The sequence below is a fragment of the Cupressus sempervirens genome, chromosome 6 (genome assembly GCF_028749045.1).
Source record: "Cupressus sempervirens isolate cs-2001-9-10 chromosome 6, ASM2874904v1, whole genome shotgun sequence".
NCBI classification, from domain to species: Eukaryota; Viridiplantae; Streptophyta; class Pinopsida; order Cupressales; family Cupressaceae; genus Cupressus; species Cupressus sempervirens.
Genome location: NC_143123.1, coordinates 119,458,691 through 119,481,138, shown reverse-complemented (window position 1 = coordinate 119,481,138; position 22,448 = coordinate 119,458,691). Strand labels below are relative to the sequence as shown.

Here is a 22,448-nt window from a genome sequence, read left to right as displayed (position 1 = left end):
TTTCCTAGATATAATCTAATTTAAGTTTGAGGGCTGATTAGACAGAAAAGCCATGGCTCCCTAAAAAGATCTATCAACATTTACTATCAGCATAAGATTGGAAATACCGATGCAAGGTGATAGAAGAGTAAGGTTGGGGTAAATTCAGTATTTGTGAACAACCCCCTTCAATAAGTGTTATTTCACATTCTGTAATTCACTATGTTCAATTACTTGTCATTTGATAACTTTTTTCCAAAATTTATCTCAAGGATCTCTGGTACTCATTGAACAGAAAGAGGATAGCCCATTTGCAAAGCATGTCACAAAGTTCAAGAAGATAAACGAACTCAAAAGAAATAAAATGGTATAAGTTTACTAATTTCTAAAACATAAAATATTATTGGACGCTCTCACTAACACATCATTGTTCCATTTTCTCTAAAATATCAGCCTACAAGTTCAAAATGGCTGTTTCCATTTCAAGCTCCTGGACTGAGTAAAATCTAAAAATCTTAAATCCCACACCAAAATGCCAGCGACAAATAAGGATGGAGGGCCGAAAACTTGGTACTGGAGAAATATCCTAGAGCATTTTAAGTTATTTGAGTCAATTAACTGTTCATACTGTTGTATCACGGACAATTCAATATTTCAAACACAAAACATAATTAGCTGCTCTACAACACATCATTGATCCATTATGTTTGAAATAGTAGACATTTGTGCATATATTTCTGGACTCGATTAAGTTTTTTTTTAGCAAACAGAAATATATGCACACATTTCAAATGGGTTGTGGAAATCTGATAATGTTAATAGTAGACATAGATTACTCTTTTAAAATGAAAATCTCCACTACCCACTTACTAGCACAGAAGAAATATATAAATACTGATTCTCAAACTCAAATATTAGTGATTAATAAGGATAAATTACTAAACATGCTACTACAGAATAGTCCTAGAGTACAAAGTATATCAGTCGGCACATGATTCTCACTGTTGGTATCAAAGTTTGTTTGATACCACTGAATTATTATAAATAATATTGTGCTGCAAGCTCATGTACATCATTCTCATTGAAACATTTTTTATTAATAACCTTTAAAAGATTTTGGATGACTGAATGCAGATACTCTCTGCCATCAGCTGAGCTCCATAAGCTTTCCAGTGTTTCATGAGGGAAAACAGTTGCTGATTGAGCATGCCAGCGACATTGATTCGTAAGTACTCCATTTAGACTGTCATTGGACAACAAACATGAAAAAATGATAAAACAAGGTTAAAATCAAATCCAGTACAAGAAAAGGCAAACAGCAGTGAAAATGCAACAATACAATACCTGTCTAATATATCAACCATGTTAGCCAGTTCACTTTGATGAAAGTGTACATCTACTATATCTTGAGCCCTGCGGTTCAATTTCTTAACACGTCCAAAAGACCTGCAAACACCATAAATTTTTCCGTTCAAAGTTTCTGAGCTCACATTTGAAATCCTCACAACTGATGTTCTTGGAGTCTCAACTCTCCTCATCTGTAGTTGCTGCCCACCAATGCAAATCCAATGTGCTGTAAGAGCCCTGTTTTTTGCATCATCTGTCTGCCAAACAAGAAAATATTTATTGAGATCCATAAAGTTACATGGAAGTTGATTTAGTAACGTGTTCTTATACATGGCATGGCATGAATCTAGAATTTCTAACTCAAGAACAAATGCTTAAGCATGGTTGATACCTCAAATTCAACATATATGGTAGAATTCGATGGGCCCACCAAGATGCGTGACACAGTTCCAAAAAAAACCAACGCATTTTTGAGCTGCTTAAAATTGATAGCAGGAGGCAAGTCTTTGATCATAATTGTACATCTAGAATTTTTTAGCTCAGGTAGAGGCACACCAACGTTCTCTGCCACTCTGGGAGCAGAATTTTGATTAAGATTTTGATTAGAAGAAAATGCCATTTTTACTAGCAGTTCCCTACCGCAGACAAGATGCTTCTTCATTAATGCTTTCTGAAAAGCCTCTTCTGTCTGTAAAACGGAAGCCAGTCAGAGATGAATCAGTATGCCTCACAAAACTTCAAAAAATAACCAAAAATATTTCACATTCACAACAAAAGTTCAAAACAAAATGTAAACCACATGCAATTGGACAAGTACAGTATTTTAAATATATTTATTATCTTACGATCCACGTATGCTAGAAATTCTAACAGATAAAGATTTTAGCAACTATTTGCATACTATAAGACAGCGGAACTTTATAATAGTGACAAAACATACCTCAAAAATTGATGTAATGGTTACCTTAATAGTTTCTAATAAATTGAAATGACTTACAGGACCAGGACTTCAACAACTTACACTAAAGATGATAGACGCATAATTAAATCTATTTTCTTCTCTTTTTGATGGAATAATTTTGACTTCATCAAATTTTCCACAGTGACCAAAAGCTTTGACTACATCAGCTGTAGTGGCTTCCCTCGGTAAGAACATTACTAGAAGACAATTCAGACTTTTAGGTTCCGAAAACTCTGGCATCGCTAGTCCATTATTTTTCTGAGGGATCATGATTTGAAGTCCTCTGTCAGGTTCGGGGTAATCAAATGCTGCATAGTCAGAATCATCTTCCCCTTCATCATCACTATCTTTGTGATCAAGCAATGCATCTACAGATGGAAAATTTCTGCTCCATTGATTTTGCCGAAATTGCTTTGTTTGCTGCCATATCCTGGTCTGAGTGTTGATATTTGTTCCCAGTGAGCTCATATTTTCAGATAAATCACTTCCCCTTCCCTTTTGTTTGTTGTCTACATTAGGGGAGAGAGTGAAACCTTGAGCATGCCGAGTGTATCCTACTTCTATGGAATTTCCAGACACAATCTTTTTTGGAGTGTTTGAACCACATAAATTTCTGCCATCTGATGCGATGGCAAAGAATTTGTTATTTACTTCTTTGCTTGTGATGTTTTCAATTTTTCTATCATCCAAGTTTTTAGATTTTAAAACATTAAGTCCTAACTTGTCCTGCTCCAGATTCTTTAAAGTTAAGTTAGAGCAATTTGCTTTTTTATTTGAGTTGTTTTCAACTGCTACTTCATCTACATGTATAGATTCTGCAACAGGAATGCCTTCTCTAATTTTGTCCACCACCAGATTATTTTTTTTTATGTTCGCAGAAGGTAAACCCTCAGAATGAACAGAGGAATATTCTTTATTATGTTTATAATTTTCAATCTTTTCTGATGGTATTTCAGGTTCGCATTTATTGTTTAAAGACTGGAATGAAGTTCTTCCTTGATTGCCAAGCAGATTTGTCCCTGATGACCTCTCAGGGGATGCTGGAGCAATAGAACTACTTTTTTCATATTCATAGTTTTCTATATTTTCTCCAAATAATTTCTTCAAAAACACTGGAAGCAAACTTTGGTCTGAAATCAATTCCTCTTTTCTCGTTGACGGGGATAAAATTTGTTTTTTATCTTCAGGGATCTCATTTCCTGATACATTACTGAAAATTAAAGGAGCCTTCCATTTCAAACTGTCAAATTCCGAGACAGCAGCATCATTTGATCTTGTCTCGGTTGTCAAATTTTCAGGTGCTATAGATTTTGCTGCTTCCTGTGCATCATCATTGACATCTGAATACGACTCCACAATTGGTTCCCTTTTCTCTATAGATTGGGATAAAGTTCTATTTGGACTTCTACGTACATCATTTCCTGTAATATTGTCAAAACTCAAGGAAGCCTTTTGTTTCAAATTATCAATTTCCAAGGCAGTAGCATCATTTGATTTTGTATCTGTTGGTAAATTTTCAGGTGCTTCAGATTTAGTTGCCTCCTGTGCTCCATCATTCAAATCTGTACATAATTTTTCCATAATTTGTTCCACTTTCTCTATAGGCTGCAATAAATATTCAATTTGATTTTCAGTTGCATCATTGCCCGATATATTGTCAAAACTCAAGGAGGCCTTCTGTTGGAAACTCTCAATTTCCAAGTCGGTAGCATCTTTTGATTCTGTATCTGTTGACAACTTTTCAGGTGCTTCAGATTTTTCTCCCTCCTGTCCTCCATTAACATCTGTACATGATTTTTCCATTGATAATGGAAGTGAACTTTGATCTGAAAAAGGTTGTGCAACTTGCTCCTTTTTTATAGATTGCGATAAAGCTTCTTGCTGACTTACAGCTGCATCAATTTCTGACATGTTGTCAAAACTCAATGCAACCTTTTCACTCAGATTGTTGATTTGCATCAAAGTAGCAGCATTTAATTCTGCATCTGTTGAGAGATTTTCGGGTGCAATAGATTTTGTTGCCTGATATACTCCTTCATCAACATCTGCATTTTGCTTTTGATCTTGGGGCATCTTTGAGCTTATTTTCAGTTCTGTAAGAAGCTTTCTCAGAACATCCGCTGAACCCCCCACTTCCTTCATGACAAGAGTAAACGTAGGAAATTTTCCTGGAAACTGTAGCATATACCTGAACAGAACAAGCTCTGCCTTTAAGAATCATAAAACATAAATTGCATAGTTATATGGATAAGAATAGAACAATTGCTGTATTGAAAAATATAACATTGTCAATGGGAATAAAGCATGCTTTTACCACTTCCTTCAACATAACAAAAAGGTAGCAGCATCAACATATGTAGCACCAAACTCTGTCAAATTACTGCTTTCCTTTTGGCTAATTTTACGTTCTTCAAATTGCAATACAAACTAGCACTCAATAATAATACACACCAAATTGACAAGTTTGTTTCAATACTTTGTGAATAAAATGACCAAGGTATGCATGTACCTCAAATACACTAACAAGGGAGGCCACACATTGTACAAGTTCAATATTAATTTTAAATGTACAATATACAAATAAGGTAGTTATCCATATTCAAAAGAGAAGTCTACTTTGCAACGAATCATACATAATATGATCATCATTAAAGAAATATCAAACTAATAAAAGGTCCTTTATCATCCAACTTGCACTCTAGCAAATTAGAGTTCTTTGTGGGCATGAGCCATTGACACTCTAGAACAGAATGATAAAGAGTGAGAGAAACTACAGCCTTGATGAATAGAGATAGTCACCACTTTCAATCCAAACACCACATAGAAATTACACTAATACATAGTCCTTTATCATCCTACTTGCAATCTAGCACAATAAATTCCATATCATATGAGCCAACAATTAATCATTTGCCTATAATAACTATAAAAAGAATAACTATGTTAAGGAAGAGCACTGCTAGCGTATAAGTCTGATTTGTGTAATGGACAATGATAATAGCAATTAGAAATTCTATAACACCAAGTGCACACCTTGGAGAAAATAGTTGACCCTCACATTGCCAGAACACCTGAAATTCATGATAGTAAGCTCATACTTACCTCCATATGTGAGAAGTCATTTTCAACCTCATGGATGATCGATGTGAACCAAAGTATATGGTCAAGTAGTCATATAGTAGCAACGCTAATTCCAGGACAGTCTGGAAACCAAAAAGAAGACAACTCATTCTTTTGGAAGATGTACTCCCTCAAATCAGTCACTGGGATACACTTACATCCTTCACAGTTCAATAGAAAGTGTCAGTACCAAATGCATCATAATCAAAATCTATCATGATCAGAATACTTTCAACTCTATGGTAAGACAATACCAATAAGAAATCATTCTCAAAAAGGTTATCTACCACCAGATTTTGGGGGCTCATTATTTCCATCATACAGGACCCCTCAGCACCCAAAGGGTCTTGTATCCCATGTAGTCTACTTCTGTCAGATATCTTTGATGCACTAATGGGCATTCGAGATCTTTCACGGCATATCTAATAAAAAAATTATCATCATAATTTATACGCCTATCTTTTAGGACCTCAAACTTCATGCTCTGGTTCCTTGAGTTTACATCTCTTTTCAGTTCCCTGTATAACTGCTTGTCTTGCACTCTTTTGCTCTGAGTACAGATGACTTGGCTCAAGGAAGTCAAGTCAATGCTCCATGTTGCTGATATGTTTTGTAGGTCGGATTGTCAGTATACACCTGAAACTATTTCCAAAAGCTCCAGATAACTACCCTGGTCAGGAAACATGGAATATTTTGAACATAGACCAACCCAAATGTATTACCCGGTTCACCTTCAATTGGAAAGTTAAATTGTCAAGCAAGAACTTGAATCTTCTATGCTCCTTGCAAACAGATGTCCAATCCCTCCTTTGCTTGTTTGGAAGAATGGAATAATAGAATTAGGCTCACCAGAGGTTCTCTTTGATCCTGCAAACAATATGCTCATCCTCTTTTCTATTGTAATAACCTTGATAATTCTATTTTGTGACTTGAAATCTTTGAATTAGCACTAACCAACATATAATTTTCAAGTTCACACCCATCCACAAAACTATTATGTAAATCAAACATTAACTCACCTTTTGAAAGTTCAGAAGATAGTGTATGTATTGCTGCATCTCCTTTGACTAGTGTTCTTCACATCTAACAAGTGTTTCCTTTTCCTCTTTGGCTTAATAATATTTTCCTGACCATTGAAATCATCAAAAGTCAATTAAACGCCTTCAATTACCAGAGAATTTTTACCTTCAAACTTCATGAATGCCCTCCTACGGTGACTCTATGTTCTTTCATGACTTTATGATCATTGAGTCGTGTGTGTTGGTCTCCTTTGGTGAATTTAGTTAATTCTTATAAAAATGTATTAAGTATTATTATGATTATTGCTACTTATTGACTTAATATAAATATGTAGAGGATTAGATCATTATAATTTATATAGATTGTCCAGTAACATTAATGATTAATTATTATTATTGTTATTAATATATTTCTTGGTATGTTATTGGGATTAACTTATGTCTATAATTTATAGTATACCTCAATGAAGGTAGAATTATCGTAAATCGTCATTTGGGTTAATTCTCATTATTAACTTGTGGTGAGAGGATATTTGGTAGTGATGTTTTGATCAATGATGGTATCTAATATTGAAAATTTCTTGTTGAGTGATAACCTGGAAAGTTATTTATAATTTTCTAATGACACTTTAATGATGCCAATTTCTATACCAATGGACCAACATTATTGGACAACAGATTAAGTGTTGAAAAGTTTTTAAACCAGTTTTGCTAACTCTCGATGCCTAATGAAAAACAACATTTTCATGCATTCTAGTCTGGTTGGCGGATTGGTGGCCTGTGGATTAAGGTGCCTTGAGTTTCTGCTGCAATTTGGAAACATGGCAGCACTGGTAGTTGTCCCAAAAAAACATACATGTTTTTGTGGGGAAAAGAGAGAAAAGGCTGACAGAAAAATCATGTGATGGTAGCAAAATCAGAGGATTATGTAATCGAGATGGATTGACATTTACATTGGAAAAGATATACCCTGGAATATAGCTTGTGATAAAATGAAGGTTTGATATAACTCTGCAAGGTAAAAGAATTTCCTCCCATCTTATTCTCCAAATGATTTAGATGACAGTATGATTTCATAGACTTATGTGCTTGTATGATTAAATTCTGATACATATCGCTGCTTGTTTTCTCATTGCAAAATCTGTTTAATTACTTCCACACATAAGCCAATTATATTACTGATCAGGTATGTCTTTTGAATTTGAATCTTGGATCCTTCGTATGTTGCAACTGATCTTACACTTTCTTCTTCTCCCTTGAGCACAATTTCCATTTTATCTCTATTATCGCTGCCTATACAACTGTAAGTCACTCTTAACCAGTTGTAACACAAGGACTCCCACCCCCCTCCCAAACCTCGAAGTACCCATCCCCAAGACGTCCCCTCATTAGGTACTTGAGTACTCAAGTACCCCCACCTCCGCCATTCCCCAACCATGCCACCGCTAGGATGAATACTTGAATTTCTATTTGAATTTTGATTTTGAATGTTATTATTGGGTATGTAATATGTTACTATTTGAATGTTCAATGGTTCTACTTCTAGTTCATGTTACGATTTTGCTATGTTCAAGTATTTAATTTGGTCTGTTCTACTAAAATAACATTTCATAACTAGCATTTCAAATTCTATATGTATACTATACAACACCCCTCCCTACCCTGTTCACACCACCTTGTCATCCCTTAGCTCTCCCTCTACTGTCCCCAAAATGAAGCTCATTTTCCCCGTGTCCCAGAAACTCATCCTGATGTACCCCCGTACTGGTGTTACACTACTCTTAACATGTAACAATCATATAACTCTGAGTCTTTTGTTGGTTACTCACATTTTCCTCTGCTTGGCTTCATCATGGATCTCCTCTTTTAGCTGGTCGTCAATCCTAAGAAAACTCCTCCTTTGTCCACTCTGGTTGTTGAGTAACATGATTAACGAAATCATTTTCTTATAGTCAGTGTCTTTCTTTAACTATGATTTTCCTTTCTTGGGGATGGAACATTCTAGATATTTGTGAGCCGCCCAAATCCAAGATTTCAACTTTCTCACCATCACATATCTTGTATTGACAGTTATATCAATTGAGTCAAACATTTGGATTGTAATCATTATTGGTAGATGTCAATACTCAAAAGCACTAGGGGGGCTGAATCAATGCAAAAAGGTAGCCTATCAATTCAACTACTAACACAATTGACCTTAATAACTTCCAAAACACATAACATATAACTATAGGAATGAAATAGAAGTAAACAACATCAAACATCAACACATGCATGACACATAACACACTAATTTTCTCATGAAAACCCTCGGTAGAGGGAGAAAATCATGGTGGGAATGACACCCACAAGCCCTTCACTACAGTATAAAGGTTTTCCCTATTAGGAGCTACAAATACCCTTTCTAAGGGTTCACCCTAGTAGGAGTGACTAGTACAGTATTAGGAGTACAAAGAGATCAGTTAAGATATACCTTGCTAGAGGATTTTAGAAATCTTTACAAGAGTCCACCCTGTTAAAGGATTTATGCCAAAAGAGCAGTTAAAGGACCCTGTTAAAGGATTTATGCCAAAAGAGCAGTTAAAGTCCACCCAATTAAGGGATTTCCCTTGCTACAACTGTTAGGGAACACAATGAACGCCCCTCTTCATATGCTTGACTATGCTCTTAACCCAAAGTCGTATGAACATAGACCTTGTCGAGTGCTTCCAAGGATGAAGAGGTGATGAAGGGGCTTACAACAACCTTTATTAAAATGTATAGCAAGGAAAAGGCAACTCTTCTCCAAGAGAAGTCGCTTCAATTTGTTGATCTTTAGGATCCTACATCCGGCAAACTAGAGGCTAAGCTAGGCAGAGCAGCCATTGCACAAAAGACTCACTGGATGGTGGAATTTCATGGGAGGGACACACCAAAATTGAACCAACTTGCCATTGGATTGCTCTCACAGATTGTTAATTTCTTTGCTGCAAGGAAGAATTGGTCCACTCACCCACAACATTAAGAGAAACAAGCTTTTTCAAAATACATTAATATATTCTAGAGAGCGGAGGGGAAGAGGGAGAGAGAGACGTCAATAATTGATAACAAAACATGTAAATAAATCCTGAGAGCAATAGTATGACAACATAATAGCAGCAGTATAACATAATAATGAGAGCAGTCGTATAACAACATTGAAACAATAGTATCAAACATCATACCCATGATGTATATATCCAAATGTCTAAAACATGTATCCTAAAACCTCAAACATCAAAATATAATAGGCTACAACCTATGAAACTAAGCCTTAGTTAGGCTATCAATTCTAAAACTCAGAACCATCTGAGTTACTATCTCTCTTGGGCAGAAGCAGATCATCTAATGGTATACTGGCCAATCCAGGTTTCACCTCCTTGTCAATCTGCCTAAAATCTTCAAGATCAACATCCCATCACGTTGTTGGAGTTTGTCGATACTCTGTAGTCTCTCGCATAGAAGCATGACTTGACTGAGATTAAAACAACTAACCAGAGTAGGATTTTTTTAGAAATTCAAGAAAAAAACCATTAAAAAAGTGAAGAAAAATAATCAAAACTTACTTTTTAAAAAAATTGAAGGGCATTTGTACAACATAGATATATTGAGAGCAAACAATATATAGAGTCCAACCCATTAATTGTAAAAATTAGATTTTCATAGCTTATATTCACATTGTTGATTACATTGCACAAACCATACCACCATAGCATAAAAAATAACTAGACAGAGACAAATGTATAAACACTATAGTACATAAATATATTATAAATAGAGTATATAAGTACATTATGAAAACCTATTCATAATAAATACAAGATATATATATATATATATATATACCTCTGACAAAATTTATACCATAAACCAAAATGCATATTCAAAAGTACTTATACAATAAATGAAAATGCATATTAGAACATACCTATACAATAAATGAAATACGTATTGAAAATTTTATACAGTAAACAACAAAAAATATATATTAAAAAAATTATACAGTAAGCATAAACAAAAACACATATTAATAAATAGTTTATTTTAAAAATGCTTGGGCACTTTGTAAATCAGCTCTACCGCATTGATAAGAAATGACGATTAATTCCTCAAGCTAGGGTCAAAAGGGAATACGAGAGGTTGGGTGCTTGGTCGGATTGATTCCTGCTTCTTTCAACTTTTCCTATGATTGACCTAGAACAAATTCTTTCACTAGAATTCGCATATTTTAGGGTTTAGAAAAATAGCGAATCTTCTATGCAAATGGCTTTGTTGTGTTTATAGGAAATGGCAGCATATATCACAATTATTAGAGTTTTTGGCAAAAAATGACACAATTTTCCTAGCAGATTAATCCTAATTTTTCATGATTTAAACCCATTTTGGTCAATTTTTTGGCAACAAATAGTTAACCTTTATTGTTGAGTTTTGTCAATTTTTTTGGGGAAAAAATCAAGTCATGGCCCGATTCCCATGTAATCAGATATAATTGGAGTTTTTTTCCTAATTTGTACTTCTACTATGTGAGTCCAAAAATCTAAAAGTATTGAGAAATGCAACAAGCTTTTCAGCTAGCTTTCAAGATTGTTTTTCTTAATATTGTGGATGAAGCCATATGTGGACCACTACACCAGATTCTTCTGATATGCCTCTCAATCCTGATTCTGGTAGATTCTGGATCCTGATTCTGCCCAGATTTTGTTGGATTTTGGCAAGATTCTAGATGGGAATCCAAATTTCCTGTGCATTGCTATAGGATTCCGGGCAGGATTCTTGTCCAGATTCTAGCCAATATCCAAGCAAAATCTGTAGGAAGCTAGGCATGTATTGGCCGCTTCAGCCTTTAACAAGTAGTATTTTTAATTTATTTAAGGTGCATTTAACAAATTTTTAATTGCACTGTAGACTGTGAATTTGAAGTATTCAACATGTTGTTTACCTTGGGTGCTTGGAAATTATTTGTACTTAAGACTGCAAGTATTAAGAACCAAATTTAAATCTAGCAGTGCCCTTCAAGTGAACTTAATCCATCAAATAAATTGTAGTAATTTCCTTCCTTGAATGACAACAAAAATGCTAAGTGTATCTTGCAACATTGAGGCATGAAAGTAATCCACATTTTTTTCAATGGACAAGTTCATATTTGTTATCCCTTTTAACGCCCAGAAAAGCAAGACTATATTATCTGGTAAAGATATTTAATCCTCACTCTTTTTCAACAGCATAAACAAGACTAAACTTTATGTGCAATTCTTTTATTGGACTTCAATTTCAAAAGGCGGGTCATTAAAATCATATTGCATCATCCTTTGAAAAGCTTTTCATCTTGTAAAATGATATGTTATACATCTCTATGAGTACCTTCTATAGTTTTTAGAGCTAAGACATATGTTATATGGCTAGCTACATCATGTGCTTCTCCATATGGATTCTTTTAACCATTAAGCCCTTTTTATTGAGCACATGGATTGTCCAACTTATGAGCTTTTTAATGAACAAAATGACAGGGTGGAAAATGAACTCATTAAGGTTTAGCATTGCTCAACTTCTCATTTTTTTGCTTCTAACTTCTTATTATTATTTGTTTAAAGTTTTGAACCAATGATGAATGAGCATTGACACGTTGCATCTATGACTCTATTAACATAAATACATACATGGATACATACATATACATACATACATACATGCATATTGAATGTGTCAATATCAAAGAAACGTGAATCGGAATCGGATCGGAATCGGCAAGGTCGAATCGAATCGTGAATCGGCAATGAATCGGCAATGAATCGGCGATGAATCGGCAAATTTGAAAAAACCCGTTAAATTTAAAGATTTTAACAATTTAAAACTTATTTCATGCACCCTTTATTGAATATAACTTAAGCACACTATAACATCATCAAATAGAAGTTAAAACTTAACATACATAAACATGAAACATAAAAACCATCACATACGTAACTATGTTATCTAAGATTCTAAAATGTAAATTGTAGGCTAGCTGAAGTAAATAGAAATCAAATGATCATAATGATTTAAATCATAGAATGTATGTAAGATGATCCATAAGACATCAAATCATAAATTTATGTAAGAATCTAAGATGAAGATCCATGAAAGTTTGAAACTTTGAAACATATGTCTATCAATGATTCAGTATCAATATCTGTAAACAAAATATAAAAACAAGGCTCCAGCTCAAGCCTCAGGCTCATAGTCATCATCATCCTCAACATCATCCTCAAGCTCGGCTACAGCCTCAGCCTCAGCCTCTGAGTATCCAGTCTGCCTAGTAGCAAGGCGTCTAATGTAGGTCCTAGAGGACTGTCGAGCCATATCTCCCGCATATATGATGGGCTCACGAATGTCGCTAGGGCCTGTGTCTGTGCGTGCACGTGTGCGTCTACCAATGCCTGAAGAACGTGCTCTAGCTGCCTCAGCCTCTATATCCACCTGGTCAATCCACGCACGGTCTTCCTCAGTGAAGACTGGATCTACAACCTCTGTGAGCCACTCTGATTCTGGATCAATCTCCTCCAGAATGATCGGAGAGGAGTCAGTGCCCAAAATCTGTCTGATCCTAAGACGGAGGTTGTAATGAACGAAGACAAGATCATTCAACCTCTGCACTGTCAACCTGTTTCTCCTCTTCGAGTGGATGTGCTCGAACATGGACCAACTGCGCTCACATCCAGAAGCGCTGCTTGGCTGACTCAGAATACGAATGGCAATTTTTTGAAGTTTTGGGGTTGTGGCCCCAAACATTTGCCACCATCTATCTGAAATAAGGGAAAATAAAAATAATTAGTCTCATTTACAAATTACAAATTACAAGTTAACTCTAAAATTACATAATCAACTTTAAGTTTAGAATCTAGATTCATGAACATTGAATATATTATTTAATTTTTACCTGGCTGTATTGTTTCCCGAGCATCTATGGCTACCCTGCTAGAGAAAAGTGGCCCTTCTTTATTATTGAACTTATCAAGCTCAATAATTGCAGCACTGCTATCCTCATGTACTCAACCTCTGGATCACTGTATATAATCCGGTGAGAACCTCCTCATCCGCCTTGAAGTCAGGACGGAAACGAAATGCCGAATTCAAAAAGTAAGTTGCTGCATGGATGGGTCTGTGGAGCTGATTCTGCCATCTCCTATCAATGATGTCCCAAATAGGGGCATACTTCTCCTGCACTCCTGCATACTGAGCTTTAATGGCCTCCTTGGCCCTATCCATGCCCTCATATATGTAGCCCATAGAGGGCTTCTCCCCATCAGCAGTTCGTAGGAGAGATACAAGAGGCTCAGTGGCCTACATATAAAGTAAAACAAAAATTTGAGTCAAAACTTAAACATAGAATAATTCAATAATATAAGGTAAAACTAAATCATTAAACAATTAGCATAGTAAACTGTAAAATATTAAATGTTAAATTGCAATAAAATTACCTTAAGTATTTCTCTAGCAGGTTTCCAAAAACCATCATCATCAAATATGCAATCCACCACATCTATCCCTGCAGTGGTCGTAGCATAGGAAGATGAAATCCACTCCCGCCCAACAAACATGCTCCTCAAATCATCCCTTGATGTCAACAAGGACTGCAAGGTGATGAAATTCGAGGCAAACCTCGTGATCCCTGGACGAGCTAACTCTTTGTCTCCTGTGTACTTCCTCATTGTGCTAAGGACAAATGAATGATTATAAATAAACTTACATATGTTTTTTGCCCTTTCCACACATGACTTGACCCACTCAAGTTTGCCAATTTCCTCCAACATGAGGTCAAGGCAGTGTGCTGCACAAGGGGACCAAAATATGGTGGGGTGCCTCTCCATCAAAAGTTTGCCTACAACAATTTTAAGATAATTAGAAATTCAAATTTCAAACTAGAACTTAGGAAACTTAGAAATTCTAAGTTAGAATTAGAAAAAGTTCAAAATTCAAATAAATTTATTTTCAAAACTTAAAAAGTTAAAAGTTTACCTGCAGCAACATAACTTGCTGCATTATCCGTCACCACTTGCACCACATGTTGTTCCCCCACCTCTGCTATAACTTCCTCAATAACCTCACATAAGTATGTGGCGTTTTTTACATGAGCAGAAGCATCAATGGATTTGAGGAACATGGTATATCCTACAAGTAACAAAACAACGAATTATAATTACTATTAGCAATCAACAAATCAAAATTTGAAATAGTCAATCACGATTCAAAATTATGTATGTAGGAAAGTAGAATGATCAATCACCTCCACAGGATACAAGAAAATTGAGGAGTGTTCTTCCCCTCCTATCTGTCCAACCATCAGTCATGATGGTGCAACCCTTTTCGATCCACTCCTTTCGGTTGTCCTCAAGCTCATGCCTCATATCCTCAACCATTTCCTCCAGGAGGTATCCACTCAACTCAGCCTCAGTTGGGGCTTTAAACCCCGGACCACAAATGGCAACTGCATCTATCATGTTCTGCCAATAAGGAGTCCTGTCACAAATAGATAATGATATTGATTAGAAATTTAGATGTCAAAAACTAAAATCATAAAACAAGTAGATATAATTAAAGTTTTACTTTTACTTTTAACTTTAACTTTGAAGATAACAAAGAAAAAAGAATCAATTACCTGGCTGCAATAAATGGAATGTTGCAAAAGTACCAGAATTTGCAAATCTCTTTTCTGGCAGCATCATGAATCTCCTTGTTCAAACCCATGCCCTCAAGCGTGGGTTGGGAGCCAGGAGTAGTGCGGGGCACAAAGTAACTATCCATTCTGCTTTTCCGCACTCTAGGCCGCAATAGGTTGGTGTTGGACTCTGTCTCAGTATGAGACCGACTACCACTAACACTCACATGAGCACTAGCACTAGGATGAAAAGGAGGCCTAGAAGAACCCTCCCCAACACAACCTACGGATGCGGAAGCTGATGCAGATGCACTTGCAGATGTAGATGCGGTTGCGGATGTGGGAGCACGGGAGCCAATACCTCTTAACCCTTCAAGTTGCATTTTCTTAGTCAACTTGTCTTGTTCAATTTTTTCTAATGCCACTAAACAAGAGCGTTTTGCCTCAGCGGTTTGTTGAGTACAAACTGTGACATCATGGCCAGGTATGCCAGCAATGTGGTATTTCAATCTATAGATACCTCCCGAATTTATTTTTTCTTTGCAAAATATACATTTTGTTTGATATTTGGTTCTCCCAGGAAACTCTTCATTATATTTCCAGCATTCATCTTTTTTACCCATTGTGGAAATTGGAAAATGAAAGCAAAGGGCTGCTGCAATAAAAAAATTCATGTAAAAAATCAAAGTTTGCAACTAATAAACAAAAACTACAAAACAACAAACCCTAGTTTACAATTTAGTAAAAGTTAAAACTAAAAATAAAAAACATTCAAGATTTGCAAATGAACACTAAAAAAATTTAACAAAAAATGCATACTACACTAACATGCAAAAAAAAAACCAACACTTACCTCTTGCAAATGAGTTGAGGAGTGTTGATATTGACTCCTTAATGCTCCCAATGCAATTTATGGCCTCCCCAAATGGACTTCTGATCTCTTTGGTGCTCTTCCTTCTTGCCGGTTGGAAACCTATGGATTCTCTTTTCTCTTCTTCTCTCTCACTCTTCCTCTCTTCTACTCATACTAAGCAAATAGAAGGCTCTTTAGGGTTATAACAAAGAGGAAAGTCAACTTAGAAAGCAAATAAAACATGTGTTTTTTTTAAAAAATTGAACTTTCTATCCTTGCTGCCGCGGCCGATTTCTAGCGATACCCGATGGCGATTCTGGCGATTTTTTCCATGAATCGCCGATTTTGGCGATTCAGGCGATTCATGCGAAAAAATCGCCACCAGCGATTTCCGATTCCAAAAAAATCGGGAGCCATGAATCTTATCGCGATTTCGGCGATTTCGGCGATTTCATGGCGATTTTTGGAACTATGGTCAATATATATGCCCACAGCAAAGGAATCTGCCCAAAAAAAATTGTGGAATCCTGAAATCCAAACCTGAATCCAAACCAGGACCGGGATTGGCTACTTAGGTGGAGCGATTCCTCTTTCTAATTTAGAGTAGAGGAACTAGCAATTTGTGAAAGCAATCCAATGGCAAGTTGTTTCACTTATGGTGTGTCCCTCCCATGACATTTTCACCATCCAATGGGGCTTTTTGTACAGTGGCTGCCATATCCAACCTAACCTTTGAATGCAGCACCCTGAAGATCAGCGAATAGAAGTGACTGCTCTCAAGGAAGGGTTTCCTTTTCCTTGTTATACATTTTAACAAGGGTTGTTGTAAGCCCCTCCATCACCCCTTCATCCTTAGAAGAAAACATTTCGTGAGGTCTAGGTTCATTTTATCAAACTAGCTATCAAAAGTCTCATAAATCTCTCCCACATTAGGAGAATCTTGTTGGACTAACCACCAACATTCCCCTTCGGGATTCATGACATAGCTTGGTTAAAGTGGGGTTGTTGTGGCAAAAGACCAATCTGTCAATGCCTGATACAACTCAACTTATAGTAAACCAAGGACGATTAAGCCCTTGTCATGAATCTTGAGGGGAAAAGGGTCTGAGGATTCAAACTTGTGACCAAGCTCTAATACCACTTGTTAGAGTGGAGTTGATGTTGCGCTAAAAGACCAATTTGTCAATGCCTGATACAGACACTCAACTTACAGTACACAAGAGGTTGTTAAGCCCTCGTCGCGAATCCTAAGGGGAGCAGTGAAGATTTTGCCAACAGGCTTAATTGTCTCTTGAGCTCCATAAGTCTACTGGTCGTATTAGGCCTTAACAGATCAATCTTTGGGTGCAACTGCAACCCAAGCTTGTAACAAGTGGTATCAGACCTTGGTTACTAGTTCAAATCACCTTAGGTTAACATTGAGAGGGGATTGTTGGACTAATTGCCAACGTTCCCCTTCAGAATTAGTGACATGGCTTAACCCCCTCCTATGTTCTATAAGTCTAGTGGTTGTATCGAGCATTAACAAGTCGATCTTTTGGTGTAATGGCAACCTTAGCTTGTAACAAATCTATATCTCCATACCCAATTACCCTCACAACTAGTGTAGTGGTAAAGCAAACATACCTGCAAGCAACATTTAAAAATTAGAACTTTCAAAAATCAAAGTAAAATAAGCATGTTTACCGGGAGACCCGTCTCCCCACTAAAAGTCGTGTCTCGGAGACTTTTTGCGTCTCCGAAAACCTCAAAAAAGGTTGGAGACTTCATGACGAAGTCTCCTTAAGTCTCCCCGTCTCCTCATCCAAAAAGTGAAGTCTCCCCGAAGTCTCCTGGTAAAATATAAATGCAAAATATAATATTAAATAATTTTATATATTTTAGCCTCATTTGAATGTTTTTCATACAAAAATTAAGACCACCGACAATTTAAATGATTAAATCATTTAATATATTTTATTTAATAAATTAATAACTTTAAAAACATTAGAAACACTTTTAAAAATTTATTTTTACTCAACAATTTAAATGATTAAATCATTTAAAATATTTTTGGAGAGTGATGATTTTTTGGAGAGCATGATAGTTGAAGACCTTGAGATGGATGATCACAACCTTGTGGAGTAGATGATAGTACCATCGACATACTAATACTAGATATATTTCTGTTTTTTGTTTATTGTACAAAGTGTTCATTTTTGTTTGCATATCGGCAATTCAGCATCAAACTATACTTTTTTGAATTTAAAATTTGAATATGTAATGATAATCTCAGCGATTATCAATCTGATATGATGGTGATCATATGCAATATTTGAAAAACAAATACGTCTATGAGATACAATATTGTGATCATGTGAGTTTTGAAATCTTTGACTCTATGAGTTTATTTTAATTTTTAATGTGACATTACTATTATTATTTACTTTAGCCTTACAGTATTACTATTTTCAAATCTTGTATTTACTTTTAATAATAGACTCTTTAAACTATTATTAAAAAAAAATTAAAAATTGCCGTCTCCAAGCACCCCCATATCCTATTTGAAAAATTGTCGTACCAGTACCAGTACCAGAGACCTTGAAGTCTCCCCGTCTCCTGGTGACCTTGAAAATAAGTAACACTAGTAACAAACAAATTCAAAAATAAAAAATAAATTTTGGAATTCTTACTAAATATTTGTCGACCAAATTTCATTAAGTACATCACTCAGTCCCTTCCCTTCATCTATCTTTGATTGAGACCACTTTTTTCAATTTGCATAAGTAAACATAGATTATAGAGCATCCTGCACCTCCAACATCCTCTCTGTCAAAATATAGCAGTCAGCATATCTAGTCTCAACTCATTTTTGGAATTTATTTTTTGAAAATCTGGAATAGTACAAGTGATGTTTGATGGTTACATACAAACATTTGCAAGTCTCTAGAATCTACCACTGCTACCTTCACCCAATCTATTTTGCCTATGTCCTTTAAAACATTATTCAAAGTGTGCACACAACAAGAAGTCCAAAAGAAGTTATGTTAGACACTCTCGATCATCAAACCAGCTAACTTACATACATGAGCTAAAATTGTCCCAACTTTGACAACTTTAGAAGGCCCAACCTCCTCTTCGACATACTTCAAAATGGCAAACAAAAATCAGCATCCTTAATGTCCCAAAAAATTCAACAGCTCTATAGAAGTATAAACCAGAAAGGCATATATCAATAAAATTAATAAGTGGCATATGTTGACTACCAGTCCACCTATCCATGACAATGGAATGGAACAACCAATCACAGTCTGTGTTTTCTTTATCTCCTTCATCATCAAGGATGTTTTTGAATTTTATATTTTATTTTGTGTGGCCCCAAAACAATCAACAGCTATATGCAAGTATGAACCAGAAAGACATATCAACAACATTAATGAGTGGCCTATGTTGAATATCAATCCACCCATCCATGACAATGGAACAACCAGTCATAGTCCATGTTTGCTTCATCTCCTCCATCATCAAGGTTATTTTGAGTTTTTTATTTTATTTTTTGTTGTCCCACAAGTATCCCCCACTCCGCCTTACCTTGGACTTACTTGTTGCCAAGTTGGGGTCAAGAAAGGGCGAGCTAGGGCAAGACTAATCCTCTGGGATGTACCAAGCTTCCTACAAGCTAGACGCATTGAGTTTGGACTTTGGAGTCGAACTCGAGAGAAATGGGTAGCAAATCCAAAGCCTGAGACAACTCAGCTACCCATGTAGGCACTTTTGAATGTTGTTTTTAAGGAGGGAGGTATGCAATCTATGTTCTCCAAGGGGCCATAAGATGATTCAACTATCAATATATTTCTCACCATACTTTGAAATAAGGTAACTTGCATAATTAAATAGAAGAGCACGAGCATTAAAGAATTTGGCCATTGCATCACTCGCTTGCTCATGTTTTTAGAAATTAATTAACCCTATCACCAAAGTTCTCTCACTTTATTCTTCCCTCTATCAGACACTCTTCAATTAACACATTCACATTGTAAGAGGCATGCATATCAATGGATGGCCTTTTTAGATTCTTATTGTAACAAGCAACGATTTTGTCCACACTTACTCCAACCAACTTTGCAAATTCAATCTGTAATTTCAATGTTATTGCCTCACAAAATATAACACCATGTCCACTCTCACCCACTAGATGTCTCGTAACCCTAGTACAGCTCTCATGACAATGAATGTTGCAAACATGACAAAGCCACTTCTTGCTTCGCAGAGTAGTTTTTCCCTTGTTGGAAGTCACACTTGTGGCAAACTAACTTAATGGATTCTTGGGATTAAAAGGGCCTCCTGAAATTTTTTTAAGGGAGAGTGTAGAGCATGCAAAATGAGGTCTATTGATGAGGCTGAGGTTGAATTTTCAGAAGTTGAAGATGGGTCTAATGACATTGTGTGCAATTCATTGTTATTGTCACCACCCTCATGGCTGTCATTACTATAGCCGCTGCTTATTTTGTGGCATTTTTTTGATGGTGCAAGATCTGTAACAGGACCAATGAAAGAAGATTTCAATCTACATACTAAAAGCTTACTCACAAAGAAAAATAAGAAAAATAAGAGGAAAATACATTGGTTGTAGTTTCAAACAACCACCCTCATGGCTGTCATTACTATAGCCGCTGCTTATTTTGTGGCATTTTTTTGATGGTGCAAGATCTGTAACAGGACCAATGAAAGAAGATTTCAATCTACATACTAAAAGCTTACTCACAAAGAAAAAAAAGAAAAATAAGAGGAAAATACATTGGTTGTAGTTTCAAACTTGCAGCTGAGATCTTCTTTCAAATTTGTAGCAAATAAAAATCAGTCCAATATCTCCTCTATTCAGCCAAATCTATCCTCTAAATCATGTCAATCTCTTCTCCAAGAAGCAAAATCTCAGAGCAACAAGCAAAAAATGAGAAATAGAGGAGAACAAATGTTTGGTAAGAAGTGATTTGTTTTCATTTTGATGTCCTTTTATCATTTTAGGGATAGAAAGACAAACGCATGCCATTGTGGGACCCCCACATTGCTTTTTTGGCCAAAAATTTAAAAATATGCTTTTTGGGGCTTTTTGAATGGTGGAAGCATTGTCTAGATAAGTTTCCAACTGCTTCCAAGGTTTCTTTTGAATAGAGGACAGCAGAGGTATGTTTCCTTTACATCCTTCTGTCCCGGAAATGGAGAGGACACAGGGACAGAGGCTGTGAGAACACGGGACGAGTCCCCATGTTACCTTGGAAATATCATATCATTACGTAATCCATACATAAAATCCATTAGTACAACAAAAAAATCATAAACCACCATATGTTTCAATATTCATGTATAAACAACAATATATCTTCATAAACTGGAGCCATGGTTTGAACTTTGATCTTATTACAAACTTGGTCAAGAGGTCAAAACTAAAAGAGACACTATATTAAGAGCAAAAAGTAGAAGCTTGCAAGGTTGAACCATATTCACGTCCAAACTATTGTACAAAGAAGAAACTGCTGAAAACAATATGGAGGATGAAGCAACAGCATGCAACAACTTCAGTAAGATAAATATGCATACAAGGAGATAAAAATATATCTCACAAAATCTTTAATGAACAGTACCAATAAAAGTCATATTCGGATGATAAAACAACATTTAAGAGGAGTGCATTTCAAATATAAACCTTTACTAATATGCCAGGGCACAATGTGAAAGGTATCCTCCAACATGCAAGATAAGTGTAGAGCTTGAGCAAACAAAATGGTGGTGGTCTCTTTAATCGATAGCTAAGTTGCCGGATTCGGACCCTGGAGCTCGGGTCCGAGTCCGGATTCGAGCCCGGGTCTGCGACGGGTCCAGGCAGGGTTCATGTTTTGGCCTGCGGGTCCGCCCGAGTCAAGCACGGACCCGAGCGGACCCGCAGGCCAAAACACGGACCCTGCCCAAACCCATCGCGGACCCAGGTGAATCCGGGCGGACCCTCAGCAGGTGGGACCAAAAAGTGGCCCAAAAAAGCATTAAAAATATGTTTTTTTAATTTATTTTTTGCCAAACCCTAAAGTAAGGCCTATTAGATGCATTTCATTCATCTAATCTCTCATTTGCTTTGTCATTTTGCTCTCTCATTCTGGTGTGGCCATTTTGCAAGTTTGAAGAGAAGGTTGTAGAGATTGTTTGTGGAGTTTCAAATCCTTCAAATAATCAGTGTTGAGTGTTCCAGGTATGCATTTGATCCTTCCTTTTGCTTCTTTCATAGTTTGTTTTTAATTTTTTTTAAATATTTATTGTTCTAAATTTTTATCAAGTTTTGTATGAGTTTTGAAATTTTTTTAAAATTTGTTTTTATAGATTGCAAGAATCCAAGAATGAGTAGTCAAGGTTCAGTGGGTGGGGTGGGATCCCAAAGATTTAAAATTGATAAAGGCTCTCCTTTGTGGAAGTATATAACAAGAATTGAGCAATGTGCTGGTGAAGGAGGGTATATATGGAAATGTAATTTTTGCCAAAACCAATATA

The 22,448-nt window shown here is 36.0% G+C and overlaps 2 protein-coding genes across 3 annotated transcripts in view; both read right to left on the bottom strand.

Annotated features, from left to right (window-relative positions):
* Positions 1 to 877: 877 nt before the first annotated feature.
* LOC149551513 (uncharacterized) overlaps positions 878 to 22,448 on the bottom strand; it is a 31,673-nt gene continuing 10,102 nt past the window's right edge. The window contains exons 3-6 of one of the 2 annotated variants that reach the window (XR_016352767.1): positions 2,348 to 4,475; positions 1,718 to 2,014; positions 1,324 to 1,579; positions 878 to 1,222 (exon numbers count right to left, since the gene is read on the bottom strand). Coding sequence is in view for 1 of the 2 variants with exons in the window: in XM_089787017.1 (XP_089643143.1) it covers positions 1,018 to 1,222; positions 1,324 to 1,583; positions 1,718 to 2,014; positions 2,348 to 4,475 (2,890 nt within the window). In the remaining variant the exon portion in view is untranslated. Of the gene's footprint in view, positions 1,223 to 1,323; positions 1,584 to 1,717; positions 2,015 to 2,347; positions 4,476 to 22,448 lie in introns of both variants that reach the window. The other variant, XM_089787017.1, reaches the window with a different exon arrangement.
* LOC149551514 (uncharacterized) lies at positions 12,455 to 15,842 on the bottom strand. The gene is made up of 6 exons (XM_089787016.1): positions 15,080 to 15,842; positions 14,708 to 14,940; positions 14,440 to 14,592; positions 13,902 to 14,302; positions 13,361 to 13,764; positions 12,455 to 13,226 (listed from the first exon to the last, which is right to left on the bottom strand). Exons 1-5 carry the CDS (start codon positions 15,751 to 15,753, stop codon positions 13,465 to 13,467), a joined length of 1,761 nt encoding a protein of 586 aa, XP_089643142.1. The 5' UTR covers positions 15,754 to 15,842; the 3' UTR covers positions 12,455 to 13,226; positions 13,361 to 13,464.

Bases quoted from the DNA above. Each gene is read 5' to 3' on its own strand.
- LOC149551514 (XM_089787016.1), bottom strand. From the start codon at position 15,753: ATGAATTTTTTTATTGCAGCAGCCCTTTGCTTTCATTTTCCAATTTCC. The intron at 14,593-14,707 runs GTGATTGATCAT...TGTTACTTGTAG, and splicing joins TTTTCTTGTATCCTGTGGAG to GATATACCATGTTCCTCAAA. The intron at 14,303-14,439 runs GTAAACTTTTAA...AAATTGTTGTAG, and splicing joins AGCAAGTTATGTTGCTGCAG to GCAAACTTTTGATGGAGAGG.